The sequence below is a fragment of the Myxocyprinus asiaticus genome, chromosome 17, assembly GCF_019703515.2.
Source record: "Myxocyprinus asiaticus isolate MX2 ecotype Aquarium Trade chromosome 17, UBuf_Myxa_2, whole genome shotgun sequence".
NCBI classification, from domain to species: Eukaryota; Metazoa; Chordata; class Actinopteri; order Cypriniformes; family Catostomidae; genus Myxocyprinus; species Myxocyprinus asiaticus.
In genome coordinates this window covers 3,699,391-3,719,615 of record NC_059360.1, presented here as the reverse complement: position 1 = coordinate 3,719,615, position 20,225 = coordinate 3,699,391, and the positions used below count along the sequence as shown (strand labels likewise).

General features: G+C 37.3%; 1 protein-coding gene across 1 annotated transcript in view; it reads left to right on the top strand.

Moving 5' to 3' along the window:
- Positions 1-20,007, top strand: part of nol10 (nucleolar protein 10) — a 37,080-nt gene extending 17,073 nt beyond the window's left edge. Inside the window, exons 11-21 of the mRNA XM_051723199.1 lie at positions 24-173; positions 259-325; positions 2,292-2,344; positions 4,849-4,975; positions 10,068-10,147; positions 10,264-10,362; positions 11,118-11,204; positions 11,337-11,510; positions 11,596-11,903; positions 17,004-17,106; positions 19,610-20,007. Coding sequence (XP_051579159.1) covers positions 24-173; positions 259-325; positions 2,292-2,344; positions 4,849-4,975; positions 10,068-10,147; positions 10,264-10,362; positions 11,118-11,204; positions 11,337-11,510; positions 11,596-11,903; positions 17,004-17,106; positions 19,610-19,750 — 1,389 coding nt within the window. The 3' untranslated portion in view covers positions 19,751-20,007. The remainder of the gene's footprint in view (positions 1-23; positions 174-258; positions 326-2,291; positions 2,345-4,848; positions 4,976-10,067; positions 10,148-10,263; positions 10,363-11,117; positions 11,205-11,336; positions 11,511-11,595; positions 11,904-17,003; positions 17,107-19,609) is intronic.
- The last annotated feature ends 218 nt before the right edge of the window (positions 20,008-20,225 follow it).

Genomic DNA, 20,225 nt, shown 5'->3' with positions numbered 1-20,225 from the left:
TTGTAGTTGTGCTGTTTTCTCAGATTCTTATCTTTGACCTGCGTTCCTCACGTCCACTGCTGGTTAAAGATCATTATTATGGTCTCCCAATCAAAGCCCTTCACTTCCATGACCCGCTGGACCTGGTGCTGTCTACAGACTCAAAAATCATCAAGATGTGGAACAGAGACAATGTAAATGAATTCTGGACTTTGATGGTATATTTACATCCAGACTTGGACATGTTAATTACAAAGGAATTGTTTATTTTCATTTCAGGGCAAAGTATTTTCTTCCATCGAACCTCAGGCCAACATCAATGATGTGTGCCTCTACCCTGCTTCGGGTTAGTACACACATATTCATAAAATATTGCGATAAGTAAAGCTCTACCACCAGATACCAGTTCAGTTCAAACTAGATAGTAAAAGAACAGTTCACCCAAAAATGAAAATTCTGTCATCAGTTATTCACCCTCGGGTCATTCTAAAAAAGACTTTCTTCCTTCCACCAGCTAGCAATAGCAAGTAGCAGAGTGCCTTAGATCAGTGATTCGCATCTGGGGATAAACAAAAAAGAATTACATTTTGCCATGTTAAGCCTAACAAAATCTTAAATGTATGGCTAAAAATAATAAAATTAGGGATGGGTTAAAGTACTGATTTCCCAATTAATCTCTATCTTCATTTGAACAATCCCGATATCGATCTTTTACTCTGAATTTTGGCACTGAGATTTTCACTGTGTTGAGAGTAAAGGTTTGGTTTGACTCGTCCCTTCAGGGCCGTTTCTAGCTCTAAGCGGCCGTGACGCAAGGTCGTTTTTATTTTATTTTTTTAAATATACTAAAAGATGCGAGTAAGACTCGAAGAGAGACAGTTATATGGGGACCCGCCTTGCTTCCTTGATTGTGCTCAAATGAATGAACGTTACATTTATATAGCTCTTTTCTGACACTACACTCAAAGTGCTTTACAGTGAACAGGGGAATCTCCTCAACCACCACCAGTGTGCAGCGTCCACCTAGATAATGCAACGGCAGCCATAGTGCACCAGTACACTCACCACACACCAGCTATTGATGGAGAGGAGAGAGTGGAGTGATGTAGCCAATTTATAGATGGAGATTTATTAGGAGGCCATGGTTGATAAGGGCTCATGGAGGGAATTTGGCCAGGACACCAGGGTTACACCCCTACTTTATGAGACGTGCCCTGGGATTTTTAATGACCACAGAGAGTCAGGACCTCAGTTTAACGTCTCATCCGAAGGACGGTGCCTTTTTACAGTATAGTGTCCCCGAACTTTATTAGGAACACACATTTACCTACTTTTTCATGCGATTATCTAATCAGCCAATCGTGTGTGCATAAAATCATGCAGGTACGGGTCAGGAGCTTCAGTTAATGTTCACATCAACCATCAGAATGGGGGAAAAATGTGATCTCAGTGATTTCGACCGTGTCATGATTGTTGGTGCCAGATGGGCTGGTTTGTGTAGTTGCTGATCTTCTGGGATTTTCACACACAACAGTCTGTAGAATTTACTCCAAATGGTGCCAAAAACAAAAAAACATCCAGTGAGGGGCAGTTCTGTGGATGGAAATGCCTTGTTGATGAGAGAGGTCAACAGAGAATGGCCAGACTGGTTTGAGCTGACAGAAAGGCTATGGTAACTCCGATAACCGCTCTGTACAATTGTAGTGAGCAGAATAGCATCATAGAATGCACAACATGTCGATCCTTGAGGCGGATGGGCTACAACAGTAGAAGACCACTTCGGGCACATTATTAGGACCATAGTGTTCCCAATAAAATGCTCAGTGAGTCTAGATTAAAATCTGAATCTTGGGATTTAAGAATCTATATCGAGATTGTTCAAACAAAGATCGCGATGCATAGGAAAATCAATATTTTTACCCAGTTACCTAGTTGTAAATATTCTTTGGCAAAATAATAAAAAACCGCTAATAAGATCCATTATTCCTGTGTTTCTCAACTGTGGGTTGCAGGTTTGTTTAAACTCTTAATAGTTTTAAAATTCATAATTTAAGACTTTTTATTTAGGGACATTTTTAACTTTTGGACAGTAAATAATCGAAAACCAGTTAAGAACCATCAAATTATTTAATGATATATCTTTATTGGGAGTATATCAAGAATGTTTCAATCTGCATGCACACGTTCACACTGCCACATCAAATATGATCACATCAAGTATGAAGAACAAGCATTCAATGACAAAGTATCACTGACCTGTGCTGTTTAACTGTGCTTTTCTAATGAAGTGTTTTATCTAATCACTGTTACAGGTATGCTCTTCACTGCCAACGAAGATCCCAAAATGAATACCTTTTACATTCCTGTAAGTCATAAATGACATATTATGAAGTATGGTATTTAAAAGCAATCAAAACATTGAGCACACTTTGTTCCATGTTTATGGTTTAGTCACTGTGTTTCTGTGTACACCCTGTTTTGCAATTACTCCTTTTTCTGTCTTTCTAAGTAAAAGCATGCACACCTAAAGGAGACATGGTTATAGTTACTAGAGCGTAGTAGTTCAAGGTAAACAAAGCATTTCTGAGAAACTGTGTTGTGATTAAGACCGTCATATTATATAGCTGAGTGTGTTTGGCAATATGAGAGAGAGTCTGCGCTCGAGTTGATTAGAACACACACATTTTCTTTGCAATCTGTTCATCAGTACAGACTACAACACACACTCGAGAACCCAATAAAAAATATAAAACAACACACCCTTCATGAGATCATATACAGTGGCAAGAAAATGTATGTGAACCCTTTTTGAAATTTGCTGGTTTTCTGCATTAATTGATTACAGAATGTGATCTCATCTTCATCAAAGTCACAAGTATAGACAAACACAATGTGCTTAACACACAACCAATTATAATCTTTCATGTCTTTATTAGACACTTATTTAACATTCACAGTGTTGTGGAAAAAGTAAGTGAACCCTTGGATTTAATAATTGGTCGATCCTCCTTTGGCAGCAATAACCTTAACCAATAGTTTCTGGTAGCTGTGGATTAGACCTGCACAACGTTCAGAAGGAATTTTGGATCATTCTTCCTTACAGAACTGCTTCAGCTCAGACATATTCTTAGGATGTCTGGTGTGAACATCTCTCTTGAGGTCATTCCTCAGCATCTCTATTGGGTTAAGGTCTGGGCTCTGACTGGGACACTCCAAAAGGTGGATTTTCTTGTTTTGAAGTCATTCTGTAGTGGATTTACTTCAATGTTTAGGGTCATTGTCCTGCTGCATCACCCAACTTCAACTGAGCTGGCGCACAGCCACCCTGACATTATCCTGTAGGATATCTTGATAAACTTGGGAATACATTTTTCCCTCAAGGATGGCAAGTGGTCCAGGGCCTGAAGCAGCAAAGCAGCCCCAAATCATGCCCCAAATCCACCTTACGTCACCACTGAGATGATGTTTTCATGTTGGTATGCGGTGCCCTTTTTACACGATACAATACATAGTGCTGTGTGTTCTTCCCAAACAATTCAACCTTAGTTTCATCAGTCCACAAAACATTTTCCCAGTAGCGTTGTGGAGTGTCAAGGTGGCCTTTTTCAGGCATGCAGCAGTTTTTTTTTTTTTTGGAAAGCAGCCGCTTCATTCGTGGTGTCCTGCCATGTCTCCATTTATAGTTGAGTTGAGACTACTATACTAGTCTTAATGTCTGCTGAAGGTATTATCAGATTAAAGGGATTAGTTCACTCAAAAATTTAAATTCAGTCCTTGTTTACTCACCCCTGTGTTGATATTAACCTATATGACATTCTTTTTCTTAACACAAAGGGGAAAATTGTGGAGAAATGTTGTGCTCCATGATGTCATACAATGGCAGTTTATGGTGACCACCTCTTTGAGCTTCAAAAGAACACAAAAGTATAATTCAGAAGTCTAATAAATTATTCCATGAGACTTATGATTATTATGAAAGAATACGATAAGGTTTGGTGCGAAACAAACCAAAATCTTATGTATTATTTTGTGAAAATGTTCACTGACCGTTGATCTCCTGTGTGCATTCATGATAGGACACGAGAGCAACAGTTCACACAGTGGCTTCACAACATTAGGGCGTTCAAGCGAAAACTCGTTTATCTAAAAACAGTCTGCCATAGCGATAGCAACATCAGAACACAACACAGCTGCACAAAAAACAGAGAACAGAACTTCCAAACATGTCTGAAAAGTTTTAGATGATCAATTGATGCATTTCTATGCCCAGCCTCGTATCTTATGCTTTCATAACAATCATGAGTCTCATGGAATAATTTATTAGACTTCTGAATTATACTTTTGTGTTCTTTTGAAGCTTGAAGAGGTGGTCAGCATAAATGACATTGTATGACATCACTGAGCACATTTTTTTCCCCCCAATTTCTCCTTTTGTGTTAAGAAAAAGAAAGTAAGTCATATAGGGTTATAACAACACAGAGGTGAGTAAGCAATGACTGAATTTTCATTTTTGGATGAACTTATCCTTTAACTAAAATATTTATTAAACAAACAAATGAGAAGGCAGGGAATGTGTGGAAATTTGTAAATGATGTGTCTCCCAGTTCTGCTGAATTCTGTGCCTGCATTCCTAAACATTCCTAAAGAGAGTTTAGCACAGTGTGGTGGACGTTTTATGTTTTGCATGAATGCAGTTTTTAGTTTTTTAGCTGTGTAGCCTAAATAAAGAATATGGAATGCACTTGCTTTAAACAAATGTTTTTTTCATGTAAATTCTATCCATTATAATTTTTGTAATTGTGCAGTGCTATTTTCCATTCAGTCACATTAACTGTGGTTGGACCCTCTTTTGCGTTGCGCTGTTTTTAGGCTCTTGGTCCGGCTCCACGCTGGTGCTCTTTCCTGGATAACCTTACAGAAGAGCTTGAGGAGAACCCAGAGAGCACCATCTATGATGACTACAAGTTTGTCACCTGCAAGGACCTGGAGAACCTGGGTAAGATTTCTATCAATCTCTCAATCTCCTGCCTGACTGCTTTAAGAACAGCAACCAATCAAATACCTGCATGAGATGTACCTGAACTGAACCCGACCTGGAAAACTGCCATTTCAATGGCCTCATTTGTAAAATGCCTGGATTCCTTGGATTTGATCCTACGTCAAAAGTGAGGAACAAATCAGGATTTATAAAGGCAGAAACTGACGTGAAAATGTTCTTGTGTATGGCAACTGACAAGTATGTTTATTAACGTTTTTTATTCATGCTGTAGTGTTCCAGTGTGCGCTTCCAGTGCAAAGCAAGTCACCACTTCATTCAAATCTTGTCAGGTGTGCACATTGAAGAAGGCCTAAGTGCCGAAACATCCCCAAACATTGTAATTTTGTTGTGAGGCCAGTGAAAATGTTGGCAGGGCATGTACATATCTAAAAAACTGGCTCCACCAGACCAGCAAATAAAATCTGTTGATCTGTGCAGTCTATCTACTAAAAGTCCAAAAATGACGTGTACAAAGGAGGAGTGCTCAGACTCTGGCCTATAGCCATGATTAGATCCGGTCCAGTGGACAGAAGGTGGGAGACACAGAGTAAAACAGATCAGGAATGCCGCCATCAGCAGTCCGCGGATCATTTGACGTAGGGGGGCAGGGGGTTCACCACGCTTGCAGAATACAGATTATATAACAGTGGGCCTTGAGAGAGAGGAGGGGACGCATGTGTCGTGAACTTTTTCTTGTCTGACTTTGGTGGGCTCCACACACAATATCCTTTCTTTTGAGAGGGAAAACCCTGCAGTATAAAGAGTTTTATTGGCTTGGAGAGAATGAGAGGCCACACAAAGCTCAATCACCCTGCCTAACATTTTGTCATGGGTTCCTTATACACACTCGAGTGCAAAAGTATACTGACAGAATTTTTAAAACAATGGGCCTCATTCATGAAATTTTCGTAAATCTATGAGTAAATTGGAGGTTATTTACGCGTAAAACGGACCTTCCCAAAAACTTTCCTCCAGGTTCACAAATGCTGTGTACACCCAAGGTTTGTTCTTTAAATGTGTGTTAGTGAATTCCAAACATTCGTAAATATGGGGTGTGTGCAGGTTCATTCATAATTATCGTAATTCACGGCAATGAAAACAGCATATAAGGAAGTCACCAGACTCTCTACTAAATGCTTTTAACATCTATATGGAACAGTAATGAAATCTTTTTTTAAGAATGAAGTGGATTCACAAAATAAAATACAGTGACATATATTTTTGCTGTCATTAAAGATCTTTGGTGAGTCAAATAGTTTTAGAGGTTAAAAAAATGGTTTGACATGAAGCTTTAGTGTAAAAAAAAAAATTTCATGCTGGCAGGAGGGTGTCCACCACCATTAACCTTCTCTGATTCTTTTCTTTGGCTGAAATGCTGTAAACTCAAAGATTTGCAAACTACAACAGTGTGCCCATGATGTGTGTATTTATGGATTTAACAGCATTAGCATTGACTAAACATTATCAACTGAACGAGATTTAGCGATGCCTATATACACACATTTTAAAACAAAAACAAGTAAAATCCCAAGATCGATATTTGACTTTATAGTCTACTTTAGTTTTGGTCATGTTGATTATTTTATCTGTATTAAACTACACAGTTTGGGCACTGAACAGTGTAGCTGTGAGAGAATTTCTTTATGTAAGCAAAATGGACATTATAACTAAAAAATATACCCAAATGAATCAGAATGGAATCAAATTGTATCAAAATCGGTAACGAATGGAGAGCTTGTAAATTGAAGCAAATTGGGGATTGTGTATCAATACCCAGCCCTAGCTCATATGAACTAACATAAAATGCTTTTACAATTTTTTTAAACTTGCCCTGGGAAAAAAAGGACAAAAAATAGTAAGATTTACTTTTTTTTTTAAGTGTTTTGTGACTGCATTCAGTTTTAAGTAAATTCTAATTATATAAAATTAAGCAAAATACTTAATGACATAATATTGATTAAAGTGAGTGCATACATTTTACTTAAACATTTCAGTTCATACAGTAACCTTTTTACTTACAAATTGAATGTACATGGTACTTATACATTTATATTAACATTTTATCAGAACATTTCAAACTTCTTAAACACATTTAATCATGCTTCACATGACAAACAGAAGCCTTCCTGTTTAATGCATTCTTTTTAGTCTATTAGACAACATCACTTTACAGGCGGTAGAAACAAGATACAGAGCTGCTCATGCAGACCTCAACACTTTGTGCACAAAACAAAACATGATGACGGTAACTGACGATAATTTTTTTGATCATTAACAGTTCATTTTGATTAGAAAATTAACATCAGACTTCACAAAACAAGAAGTCATCAAACGTAACAACAAAACCAACAACAACAAAAAAAACTATGTAGATAATCTTGCAAACAGTGAAACCATGCAAGCTCATTAATTATTCAAGCACGGTGTGTGCTGGGAACACCAGCTTCGAAAAGTCACATAAAATGTACTTATTTTATTGACCTGTGAAATGTACTCAAATTAGCATATAAAAATGACATGGTTTTCTACTTTAGGATTGAAACATGTTGACGCATTATAAAGATAACAATCATACATATTTACTTGGAGCATTCATTTTTACATATTTGAATTGAGTACAAATGCAGAATTTACCTAATATGTTTAGGTTCGACGCTTTAACTTTTTCAGTGTAGAAAGTAGTTAATCTTTTCTGCTATATTTACTTCACTAAATCATTGTTTAGTGTGGTTAATGTTTATTTCTACCTACCTATACATTTTTAACATTACAGCACTTATAAACCTTCGTTAAATTTTTAGTTAGTTTTTGATAACCTGCATTAACTAATGTTAACTTACAAAACCTTACTGTAAAGTGTTGGCAATAATTACTTGTGTGCGTCATTATTTGAATGAACTGAAGGAAAGATTTTCAGTCAATAAGATCTTAAAGTTCTGTCTATTCCTCCCACAAAAAAGAGTTGAGGACTTGGAATATAGCACATGAGTCATATGGACTATTAAGATACTTTTATTGGGTTGTTTTTCCCCTTTTTGAAGCTTGACAGCCGAGGTCACAGTAAACTGTGAACACTCCTTTTGTGTTCCAAAACAAAAAAAACAAAAAAACCTTTCCTGATATCAACAGATGTTTTGAAAGAGTGGATCAGTGGAATAGCTCATCCAAACTCAATACACTCAAAGGTCACTTGAGCTGTTTTTTGTTTTTGTTTTCAGAACTATCTTTTTCCATTATTACAATGACTTTTTAAGCAACTGATATTAGGTGTTTTTTAGATGAAGTCAGTTCACACAGTTCTCCTAGTAGAGTAAACCGAGAGTTCCGCACATAAACTTAAGACAAGTTCCACTAACAACCAGAAAGTGTCATTACTTTCTGTCTTTATTTTACATTGTGACTTTCATGCATTTTTAAATGTGGCTTAAGTGTCCAATACATTTTAGGACCACACTATGTAAATGTACAGTGGGGGTCCAGAGTAGAGTCCACTTGTGAAAATACTTCTATTTAGCATTTATCTATTTTTATTTTTTTTATTTTTTTATTACAAATTATCAGCATAAAAATTTGAATGAAAATTGGATTGGGTTTCTTCGAATTTGGTATTAATGTTAGAACGATATATCGGCCAGGCCGATGTATCGGTCGATATTTGGCCAATTTGCGATTTAGCAATATCAAGTGTTCACTTGACCAATTAACCAAAGTGTTAACTTTCCCTTGCGTCAGTTTCAAAATCTACCAAAATGTTTGTTAATGGATATTAAACCATTTCTATTTTCAAGGATATTTTTTCATTTCTAGCAAATTTGAGTGAATATTGTATAAAATAAATGTTTGTTTCACATTAGAAATCTTTTGTACATCTGATTTGCAATTGTTAAATTGTATTATATCAATACCTATAGTAGATTTTGCCGATACCGATAACTAAGATGGTGAAAAAGGCTGATAACCGATTAATCGGCCAGTAGTTTTAAAAATTGATTTATAGAATGTTAAAAAACGTATAAAATCCCAGTTGCTGTTCATTGTTCAACCAAAATCACAATAATAAACAAACCCCCCCCCCCCCCCCCCCCCTCTTATTCTTATTTTACTCTTATTTTGAAATGACAGAAACTTGGCTCCGTTACAATGCTCTATATTTATGTATTAGTCAAATAAAGCTTTTTATAGCCTATATATTCACCAGATGAAGGGTTATGTGTATAAATATATATGTATATTTCACCAGATGAGGTTTAATGAGGAATAAGGTTTATTATTCAAAAGATATGAAGTTGGAGACACAATGTGCTGATGGAGCATATTTCCGTATTTTTCTTTGCATGCCCTTCAATTTAGAGCACTTGATTATTTTAGAAAAAATAACAAAATATGCATTGAAGTGAGGACAAAATAATGGATGAATATTGTCAATGATGAAAGATTTGAATACAGCAAATCCCCACGAGTTGTCAGTGTTTTTATTTAACCGTTGGCGCTGTTATAGGAACTATAAGCATAGTTTTTGTCGATAACGATAGTTCCAAAAAGGAACTATCGGCACCGATTAATCGGTAAAACTGATATATCGGCCTACCTCTAATATGAACATTTATATCAGCCATCCTGCTCTCTAGATATCGGCATCGGCCACTAATTGGTATGTCCCTCTTTTACTTAAACCACATCATGGAGTCCACAACTTTGTGCAAACCCTGATGATCCTTGTTATCCGGCATGATTTGAGAATGTTTCAAAGAGCATCTGGTGTGCTTCACTGAAAGCAAGGAAATCTGACTTTTTTGTACATAGTTGCATACAGTCAATGTCATAAATTTGCTTATTTGATTAGCGACATAGAGCAGCATGGTTTTTCAGTTTACGTTGGACCCCACTGTGCATTTACTATGTACAATGTACATCTTCATCAATAATCAACTTTTTCATTTTTGACATGGAATGGGACCAACTGAGAAACCTTGGTGCAACCGCACCTCCATAAGGAGTTCTGTTTTTTTAATTTCCTAACTTTTTTTTTTTTTTTTTTTTTTTTCTCCAGGTCTGACTCATCTGATTGGCTCTGCTCTGCTCAGGGCTTACATGCACGGCTTCTTCATGGACATCAGGCTCTATCACAAGGTTCTGATGAGCTATACATTGTGTCGAAGCATTTGTGCATGTTGATGTGTTTTACAATATTTATATGATTCATTGTTGTGGATTGATAATAAATGTTCTATTGCACACTGCTCCAGGTCAAGACCATGGCAAACCCATTTGCGTATGAGGAGTATCGTAAGGACAGAATCCGGCAGAAGATTGATGAGTCGAGTGCGCATAGAGTTCTGCTCAAGGTGACTGGGTTCATACCACATATCCACCCTGTGTGTGACATTGTTCTGTGCTTATCTTAGTTGTATAAATGAGTGAGCTTGTTTGTTATGTTGGGTATCTGTTTACTGCTAAAAATACATTTGATATATAATAATTAGGAGAACCTGCCTCTCACATTACCAGGGAGATGAAAACAAAAATAATGTATTAAAAAAAAGACCATGACAGAAATTTTACAACTCAGTACATCAGAGTTACAGATAATGATAATTTGTAGCACAACCTCTGATCGGAATAAAAACGCCAATGTTGAATTAAAGGAAATAAAATGTATAATTATTAAAACAGAACAATAATGTAATAAAATTGTAACAAGAAAAATAAAAATTAAGCGCAAAGACATAAAATGAATAATGTTTTGAAATGTTAGCATTATTTGAAATATCACGGGGTACTTCAAGTAAATAATTTAGATCATAGGGGTTCAGCTGACAAAAAAGTCACTCTGTGTTTGGAAGGCACGCTGCTGTCCAAGTGCCTTTATCACCTATGCTAGGATCCACCTCTGATAAGGGGAGTATACAGAGTATATGTGGCAAAATGGCCAGAAAACATTACATTTATTCAGATTTTCAGCAAATATAATCCATGTCAGAAATATTCAAATAGTCATGGTTGAGTCAATGCAACAATCTTTTTTTAGAGAGTGTTTTACATTCACATGGCCAGTTATCTTCAAGGCTTTGACTGTCTCTGTTATCTCTGTGCATAACAGAAGCTGCCCAAGGTCAATAAGGAGCTGGCCATCAAACTCATGGATGAGAGAGACAATGAGCTGCGAACCAAGAAGAAAAAGAACAAGGTGAGAAATTCTTTCATCATCTCACAATTCCAAATTAAAGATTGGATCAACCCTTTAAAAGACTTGCTGGGAACGTCTCCCTTTTTTTATTCTGTATTTCTCTCCTTGTGTTATCTTCTGTTTGTTATCAAGGCCTCAGCCAATCTCCTGACGGACGACCGTTTCAAGGTGATGTTTGAGAACCCTGATTATCAGGTGGATGATCAGAGTGAGGAGTTCCGTCTGCTCAACCCCATCGTGTCTAAAGTGGGTGAGCAGAGGAGGAAAAAACTCAGACAGCTCATCCAGCAAGTGGAAAAGGAGCAGGTACAAACACTTAAATCTAGCATTTCTTAGTTCAAATAAAAAAATGTAAAAAAATTTAAATCCTGCTTCAATCCAATCTCAATAGCAGGATGAGGAAGAAGAAGAGGTGGAGGGTCGTGCCAGCTCAGAGGAAGAGAGCTCTGATGATGATGATAAGAGTTGGGTGAAGGAGGTGAGGGAGCAACGGCGCCTTATACGGGTGGAGGAGAATGAGCGCAGGTTCAACGAGAGGAAAGAGCGAAGGCAACAGGACCGCAACACCAGCTTACAGAGTTCAGATCCAGCCAGAAATCCCCAACAAGAAACTCAAAACCAGCCTCGATTCTACCAGCTCAAAGCAGGAGAGGAGTTCCGTAGCTTCAGTGACGTGAACCGCAAACAAAAGATGCAAAAGTAGGTTAATGTTTTCATCTCTATTAGTGGTCATATCTTTAATTCTTTTTATTTTACCCTGTGCTCCATTGATATTCTCAGTCAATGTTTTGTGTGCTAAAATGAAAGAGCATATTGCTAAGCTCACGCACGGGCTGCGGGTTTGCTGTCGGGTAAGTCTTTAACTGCCCATCCTCTTGCCATTGTAACAAAAATTTGCACTGATATATACTGCTCAAACGGATAAAATCGGGACTGATTTTCGGCTGTTTAGGCTTGTTTCTATCCTACATTCTCTTTACTTCAATGGGACTGGCCGGCCAAGTTTCTGATCACCCAATAGGCATCATTGATATGTAAATGTGGGCATCATGTGTTGATTAGGCCTGTGTAAAAATATGGATTTTCTGATTAATCAGATTTTTTTTTTCTTTGAACAATCCTGATATCGATTCTTACAATACCAAGATCAATCTTTTACTCGACGCACCACCATCTACAATGCGAGTAAATCACAAATTACGTGCTATGCGACTAAAAAAAGTCTGTGATTGGCCAATGAATGGTTCATTTTCAGATTTCACTCACCAGTGATTGAGTAGTTTAGTGATTAAGCCTGTCATAATTATGAAATAACCTTCTGATCGCGGTTATTTGAGACAACCATGATTATTGCGTGTTCCAATTCCAATCATGTTTTATTGCCCAAATAAGGGAATTTTAAGTGAATATACTGCATAAATGCCATGAACGGTGCGTTTGTGTGTCATTCATTTGAAATCGAAGTCCAAGCGTCACTGAGCCGCACCGCAGATGTCAACCAGCTCCTGTCCTGAAGAGCGCGTGAAGTGCTCTGATGCGTGCACTGTTAGCAGAGGCTCGTGCCAAACTCCCGCGGAAATACAGTTGTGCTCCAAAAGTTTGTGTACCCTTGGAGAATTGGTAATATATGTACCATTTTTAAAGAAAACATGAGTGAGCAGGCAAAACACATTTCTTTTATTTCTTATTCATATTCAACTGTAGGTTATAACAGAATGGCACAATCATAAAACAAAACATGGCAACAAAGAAAAAAATGAAATGACCCCTGTTCAAAAGTCTGCATACCCTTAGTTCTTAATACTGTGTATTGCCCCCTTTAGCATCAATGACAGCGTGCAGTCTTTTGTAATAGTTGTCTATGAGGCCCCAAATTCTTGCAGGTGGTATAGCTGCCCATTCGTCTTGGCAAAATGCCTCCAGGTCATGCAAAGTCTTTGGTCGTCTTGCATGAACCGCACGTTTGAGATCTCCCCAGAGTGGCTCGATGATATTTAGGTCAGGAGACACCTTTTTCTGCTGTAACCACTGGAGGGTCAACTTGGCCTTGTGCTTAGGGTCATTGTCCTGCTGGAAAGTCCAAGAGCGTCCCATGCGCAGCTTTCGTGCAGAAGAATGCAAATTGTCTGCCAGTATTTTCTGATAACATGCTGCATTCATCTTGCCATCAATTTTCACAAGATTCCCCGTGCCTTTAGAGCTCACACATCCCCAAAACAGCAGTGAGCCACCACCATGCTTCACAGTGGGGATGGTATTCTTTTCACTATAGCCCTTGTTGACCCCTCTCCAAACATAGCTCTTATGGTTGTGACCATAAAGCTCTATTTTGGTCTCGTCACTCCAAATTACAGTGTGCCAGAAGCTGTGAGGCGTGTCAAGGTGTTGTCGGGCATATTGTAACCGGGCTTTTTTGTGGCATTGGCGCAGTAAAAGCTTCTTTCTGGCAACTCGACCATGCAGCTCATTTTTGTTCAAGTATCGTCGTATTGTGCTCCTTGAACCAACCACACTGTCTTTTTCCAGAGCAGCCTGTATTTTCCTGAGGTTACCTGTGGGTTTTTCTTTGTATCCCAAACAATTCTTCTGGCAGTTGTGGCTGAAATCTTTCTTGGTCTACCTGACCTTGGATTGGTATCAAGAGATCCCCAAATTTTCCACTTCTTAAGTGATTGAACAGTACTGACTGGCATTTTCAAGGCTTTGGATATCTTTTTATATCCTTTTCCATCTTTATAAAGTTCCATTACCTTGTTACGCAGGTCTTCTGATAGTTCTTTTCTGCTCCCCATGGCTCAGTATCTAGCCTGCTCAGTGCATCCACGTGAGAGCTAACAAACTCATTGACTATTTATGCACAGACACTAATTGCAATTTTAAAAGCCACAGGTGTGGGAAATTAACCTTTAATTGCCATTTAAGCCTGTGTGTGTCACCTTGTGCGTCTGTAACAAGGCCAAACATTCAAGGGTGTGTTAACTTTTGATCAGGGCCATTTGGGTGATTTCTGTTATCATTATGATTTAAAAAGGAGCCAAACAACTATGTAATCATAAATGGCTTCATATGATCACTATCCTTAAATACAATTTTTTGCATGATCAGTCATATTTTCAAAATCAGTGCCAAAATTTCACAATTTCTGCCAGGGTATTCAAACTTTTTAGCACAACTGTATAAAGAATGAGTATAAACTGTGATAATGAATGCAAAGCGCTCTGGTTTCACTTTAAAGATCGTGTAATGGCAAATGTTCCGGGTTCATACACACAGTGTTAATGACACGCATGCAGTGACAAAGACGAGGAGAATCATGCTCACTCTATTTCTGTAAAGTGATGAAATTATAAAACTAGGGTTAGGGTTAGTCCCAAAGGTTTTACTTCATGACAAATAAGGACTGTGGGTTTAAAAAGAGCATTAAATAATGTATGAAATTGGGAAAGAAATGTTTTACTATTGCATATTCTAATACAAATATAATATGAATATAATAAATTATTTAAAAAAATTATAAAATTTATGAGTTCAAAAAAACAAGTGTAAATGTAAAATTAACCAAAACTGTAGTTGACCAAAAAGAGACAGTTTTTTAAGTATTTAGGAATATTTTGATATTTAAAACATTATTTTTCATGTCATTCATAAGTTTTTAAAGCCTTAAAAGGAAATCATAGTTTATTCCTATTTTATTATTTGATTTATTTATATAAAAATGAGTTCTTAAGGTGAATGAAGTGCACATGCAGGAAAAAAAGCACACCTTTAATATGACAATTTATATGACGATTAATTGTGAAAGCCCTTAACTAGACAGTTAATCGTCATAATTGCAATTATTTGTTGGACAATTAATCGTCAGCCAAATTTCATAATTGTAACAGAAGTTCAGCAGCTAAATCTTTTCACATTTAATTCTAATAACACGTAGCACAGCTTCGACTCGTTTATCTGCGCTCTGCTCAACCAAACACTTGTGTGAGATGCTTTCTAAACTGCTGCTATTCTTAAAGAGACTGTTCATTTTTAGCATTTGCTCTACATATCAATTTAAATATTAGAGGTAGACCGATAGTTTTTATTTTTTTATTAATCAGTGCCGATAGTTGCATTTTGGAAATATTGGTTATCAGCAAACAAATCTATGCCGATAGTTGCCTATATATATATATATATTTTTTTATTTTTATTTATTTTTTATTCCTCCATATTTCTTTGTGGTATTGCACTATTTTTAATTAAATGAGTAATCCAAATTGAAGCAAGGGCGTGCAACAAAAAATGAAATGTATATACAAACTTTTTATTTGATGAATATATAGGCTATAAAAAGCTTAATTTGGTAAATACTTAAATATGTAGCATTTTAACAGAGCCAAGTCTCCATCATTTAAAAAAAAAAAACGAGTCCCTTATGGGTTTTGGGCCTGTTTACATTTAAAAGTCCCACTTTATGCACCAAATCTTTATTTTTTGGGTTATTATTGGGATTTTGGTTGAACAATAAACTGAATCTGGGATTTTATTCATGTTGGACTCTTGTAGCCTCTATGTCTGTGCCTGTTGTAGTTTATCAATTTTTTTTTAGCATTCTTCAAATCAAATGTAAAAACTATTGGCCGATTAGCTGCCTTTTCCACCACCTCAGTTTATCGGTATGGGCAACATCCACTGTCGGTCAGCCGCTAGTAAATATTTGTAAACATATAACTACATTTATATGTGCAATATATCTTTAAATCTGTGCCTGCTTGCAATTTATTTTACCGCCAAGCTGGCTTTTTCAAGTGCTGGATAATCGAGTCAGGTCCCGTCTTTCACCGGACCATGTTGATGTTAATTTTGTTAGAAGTTAGAAGCCTAGAAAATTATTATTTTAGGCGAGATATGCAAATTCTTTTTACCCTGCTGTTTAAGAAGGCTATTTTCAATGATGCTAAACTGCTTAATACAGTATATCTTTTATTCTGTGTTCACGTCATGTTTAGAACAATACATTAGGTTTATTGTACATTTCTCACAGGCCCCTTTTTTCTATGCTAGCTATTTTTTATTTTTATTTTAACATCGTAACTGTTATTGGTAAACATTCTTAACCGAACAGATGTCATATTAGATCACACGCTAATGCACGATGTGAAATACGTACAACTTTTCAGCAAATTTTTTCTCTCTCGTAGATTTGGCTTACCTGTTAATTATTTTCAAAAATGTCTTGACTGTTTTAATAATTTAAGTAACTTTTGGTGAATTCCGTTTAGATGTATTCGCTAATGTTGATTCAATGAATGCGTGTCATGTTCTATATTTAATGTACAGTGATCACAGTGCAAGGCAAACACGTTGCAGGAAAATGCCCCTTTTCAGCAGAATTTAGTGTTGGATTTGACTTTTTGACTGTTTTCTGAGGGTATCTTTCTTTTTAGACTAGTTGACTCCAAAATGTATGTTTCAATGACAGTAAAATTAGTCGTTCCGCACACCCCTAGTCTACACAGCTAATTCGCATGTCATAATTCACCAAACTTGAACTCCACGCGAAATCGGCGAGTGGAAATTCTTCACCACCGGAAGTCCATCGCGCAGTATTCACAATCAAGCAGATTCCCATTGAGATGACTGTATTTTGCTCGTGGAATTTCATAGTGTGAAGGTAAACATAGTTAAACCCATAAGTTTTACTACTCATTTTTAATTCATCTTTTGCTGAATCATTGTGCATTTAGGCAATCTGTCACTCTGTCTACCTGCTCAGAATATTCGATGTTAAAGGTGATATTTATGTTTCTCATCGCACAGGACGTCTCTAGAGGAGCGACTCAAGCGGGAGGAGAGGTCGGGGATGTTAAATCTCAGTGACACAGCAGTTGGAAGCAAACAGCTCACTTTCACTCTCAAGAAGGTAAGAAAGAGGGCCCTGTTACCACCTGTAAAGATGGAAGTCTAATGCTTAGGTGCATGAAGTATGTATATATATATATATATATATATATATATATATTAAAGAGGTCATAGTCTATACTTTTTAGGATTTCATTTTTTTCCCTTTATAATGTTAGTCAAGTTCATGATTTAGTTTTTCATGACCATTTTCCAGTAGGGGTTGCACGACAACTGATTTTTAGTAGTCGACTAGTCGAGGCCATTTTGAATTGAGACTGTTAATGGAAAATTGGACAATTTGAAAAAAATATAATACATGTACATTCACTAGAGGTCTGCAAAGGCCTTAAAATGAAACGCCACCCATACCCAAGACTGCGAGTCCGAAACCTACCCAACCCAAATGGTACTGTCAGATTTTAAGCCTGAACCCAACCCGAAATCGCTCACTCTCTTTATAAATTCTTCTCCAAGTAGTTGTTGCAATTGGCTGTTTTTTATGTAAGCATTGTAGGCAACATTCATAATTGTGTAACAGTAAACATACACAGTTTTAACAAGGCACTGCAGCTCCTCGGCACACCAGAGCAGAAGAGAAAAAACATTGGTTTACCATTTATCAAGCACCGAAACTTTGCTCGGTGTAGAAAGATCTGGAATCATGTGTAACAATAGCCACTTTTCCACTATTGGGCCAGTGCGAGCCAGGGCTATCAACTGGCCAGCTGGGGCCAATTAATTTTTGGACCTTGGACCTCAAGCCACGAAATCAAAATCGATCTGCATTCCCACCATCGGGCCAATAACTCCAAAGCGTTGCCCAAAAATGCTGCTGTGGTGCCAACATCACACACCCTACCCATTTCACAAACAAGAGGGAAGCTGAAGCTGAGGTATCATGTTATCTAGAATATAGAGTTTATATCGAATGTAAAAGCAAAATAAGTTGACAACTCACCGACTGTAACTGCCATGGTGTCCCAAGTAGTCTCTTCACTAACAGCAGGACGATGTCCCAGCTTTCACACCATCTGTGAAAGTAATTACTTTGGGGCACCGCTTTGTCCATTTGGCATTTTAAAGGATTTATACTGTGGCCGCATTTTTTTTATTTTTTTTTTATTCCCCAAACCTGTACAGTTGTACGCTGCTTACACAACCTGGGAAGATCACCGAAACTCCGCCTTTGACATTTAATCCACCTCAACCCCAAGTTGGCCTTGTTTAGCCCAAGGGTAATCGGCGGGGCCAAAGGCTATTGCCCGTTGGCCCTGAGAAAGCCCAGAGGAGGCACGATGAAGCCCCGGAAGTGACGGTTAGAACACAACTGGCCCTGGCATGCAATAGCATGCCCTCGTTTGGCCCGACAGTGGAAACGCGGCTAACGTAACAGTCACATGAAGTCCTTTTCAGCTTGAACTTCTTCCCAATGTTGAAACTTTGTGCCAGATGGGCTGGTTTGAGTATTTCTGTAAGTGCTGATCTCCCGGGATTTTCACACACAACAGTCTCTAGAATTTACTCCGAATGGTGCCAGAAACAAAAAACATCCAGTGAGTGGCAGTTCTGCAGAGAGAGGTCAACAGAGAATGACCAGTCTGGTTCAAACTGACAAAGTCTATGATAACTCAGATAACCGCTCTGTACAATTTTGGCAGCACGAGGGGGACGTACACAGTAATAGACAGGTGGTTTTAATGTTGTGGCTGATTGGTGTTTAATGCTACAAGGGGTGCTGAAGTCAGCAAATTTTAGTAATAGACCTACTTAACTCTGTGTAAAAAATAAAATATCACTGCCACCTTTTTTTTTTTTTTTTTTTTGCTCAAGTCATAGGCAAAAAAAATATATTTTGACAAAATAATGGATTACTCTGTAAATATTGATCCATGGCATTTTATATGTAGGTTTTATCTTTTCTATCTTCAGAAAAAGTATTAACCAAATCAAAAATTTCAGCTGAAACTTGGTTGATTTAACTATAACAATTCATAAATAACCGTATTCATTCACGTTTAACATCTTGGATATTGTACTCCTATATCTGTGTACATATTATATTTGTCTTCATACAAACATTCAGGTGCATAACCTATCCACAGACATTTATATTCTTGTGTATATCTCTTTTTCTACTATTCATATCAGCTTGCATATTATTTGTTATGTAAATCTCTTAATTTCTTATCCGATGAGTTCTGAATTCCATACCATGTACCTCATTTATTGACTTTTCCCAGTCTCCTACCTAAGGTGGTATTGATTTTTTTTTAGAGCTGTAATTCTCAGAATTCTACAAATAAATTTTCAACTGACCCAAAACTATAATTTCAGGTTTCTGATTCAGTGAGTATCTGAAAATTTGGCTTTATCAATAACAGGAAAGTAAATGGAACAGGTTCGACAAGTGTTGTTCACGGGTCTGAGAAATTAGATACACTGTAGTTTTTAAGTCTCATGACCTTCATAAATGCATCACCTGCAACTTACCCTTGAACTTCATCTCTATCATTGTTTATCAGACGGAGAAGCAGAGATTTCAACAGCAGGCAGAACGAGAGCATCATGAGGAGAGGAGGAAGATCAGACGCTCTGCAGGACACTTACATTCTAACAGAGGAGGAAGAGGCAGGGGAAGAGGACGAGGAAGAAGACCCTTCTAATATGTCTGACATACAGGACTGTGAATTATTATTATCCCTGGAGGAACGTGTATTTTAGTGTGGAATGCACAAGATGTTTAAAAGATGGATGGACACTTTAAATTGCAAATGTTGTTCATGAGCAGGAACTGTTTCGCATTGAGAGTGTATGCTGTTTATGTGTGTGTATGTCAGACCTCCCTTTTTTCCAAAACATCTCTCAGTGCAGTCTAAACAGAACTTTTGTTTTGTGAAGAACTATAAAACATTTTTAACCACGTCTGTCTGCGCTCTGTCCTGTTACATTGAATCTGGTCTTGTCTGGTCTGGTCACATTGTTGCAATGCAAAATTACTTTTACGTCTCATTCTAAATTTCGCGGCAGTTTCCTGGTGAAATGAACACTAGAGGCGCTACAACAACAATGACTTTTATTAACTTTCACACATCACAAGTAAAACGGCAGTTAAAAAAACACTTTTCACCCTGTTTCTCA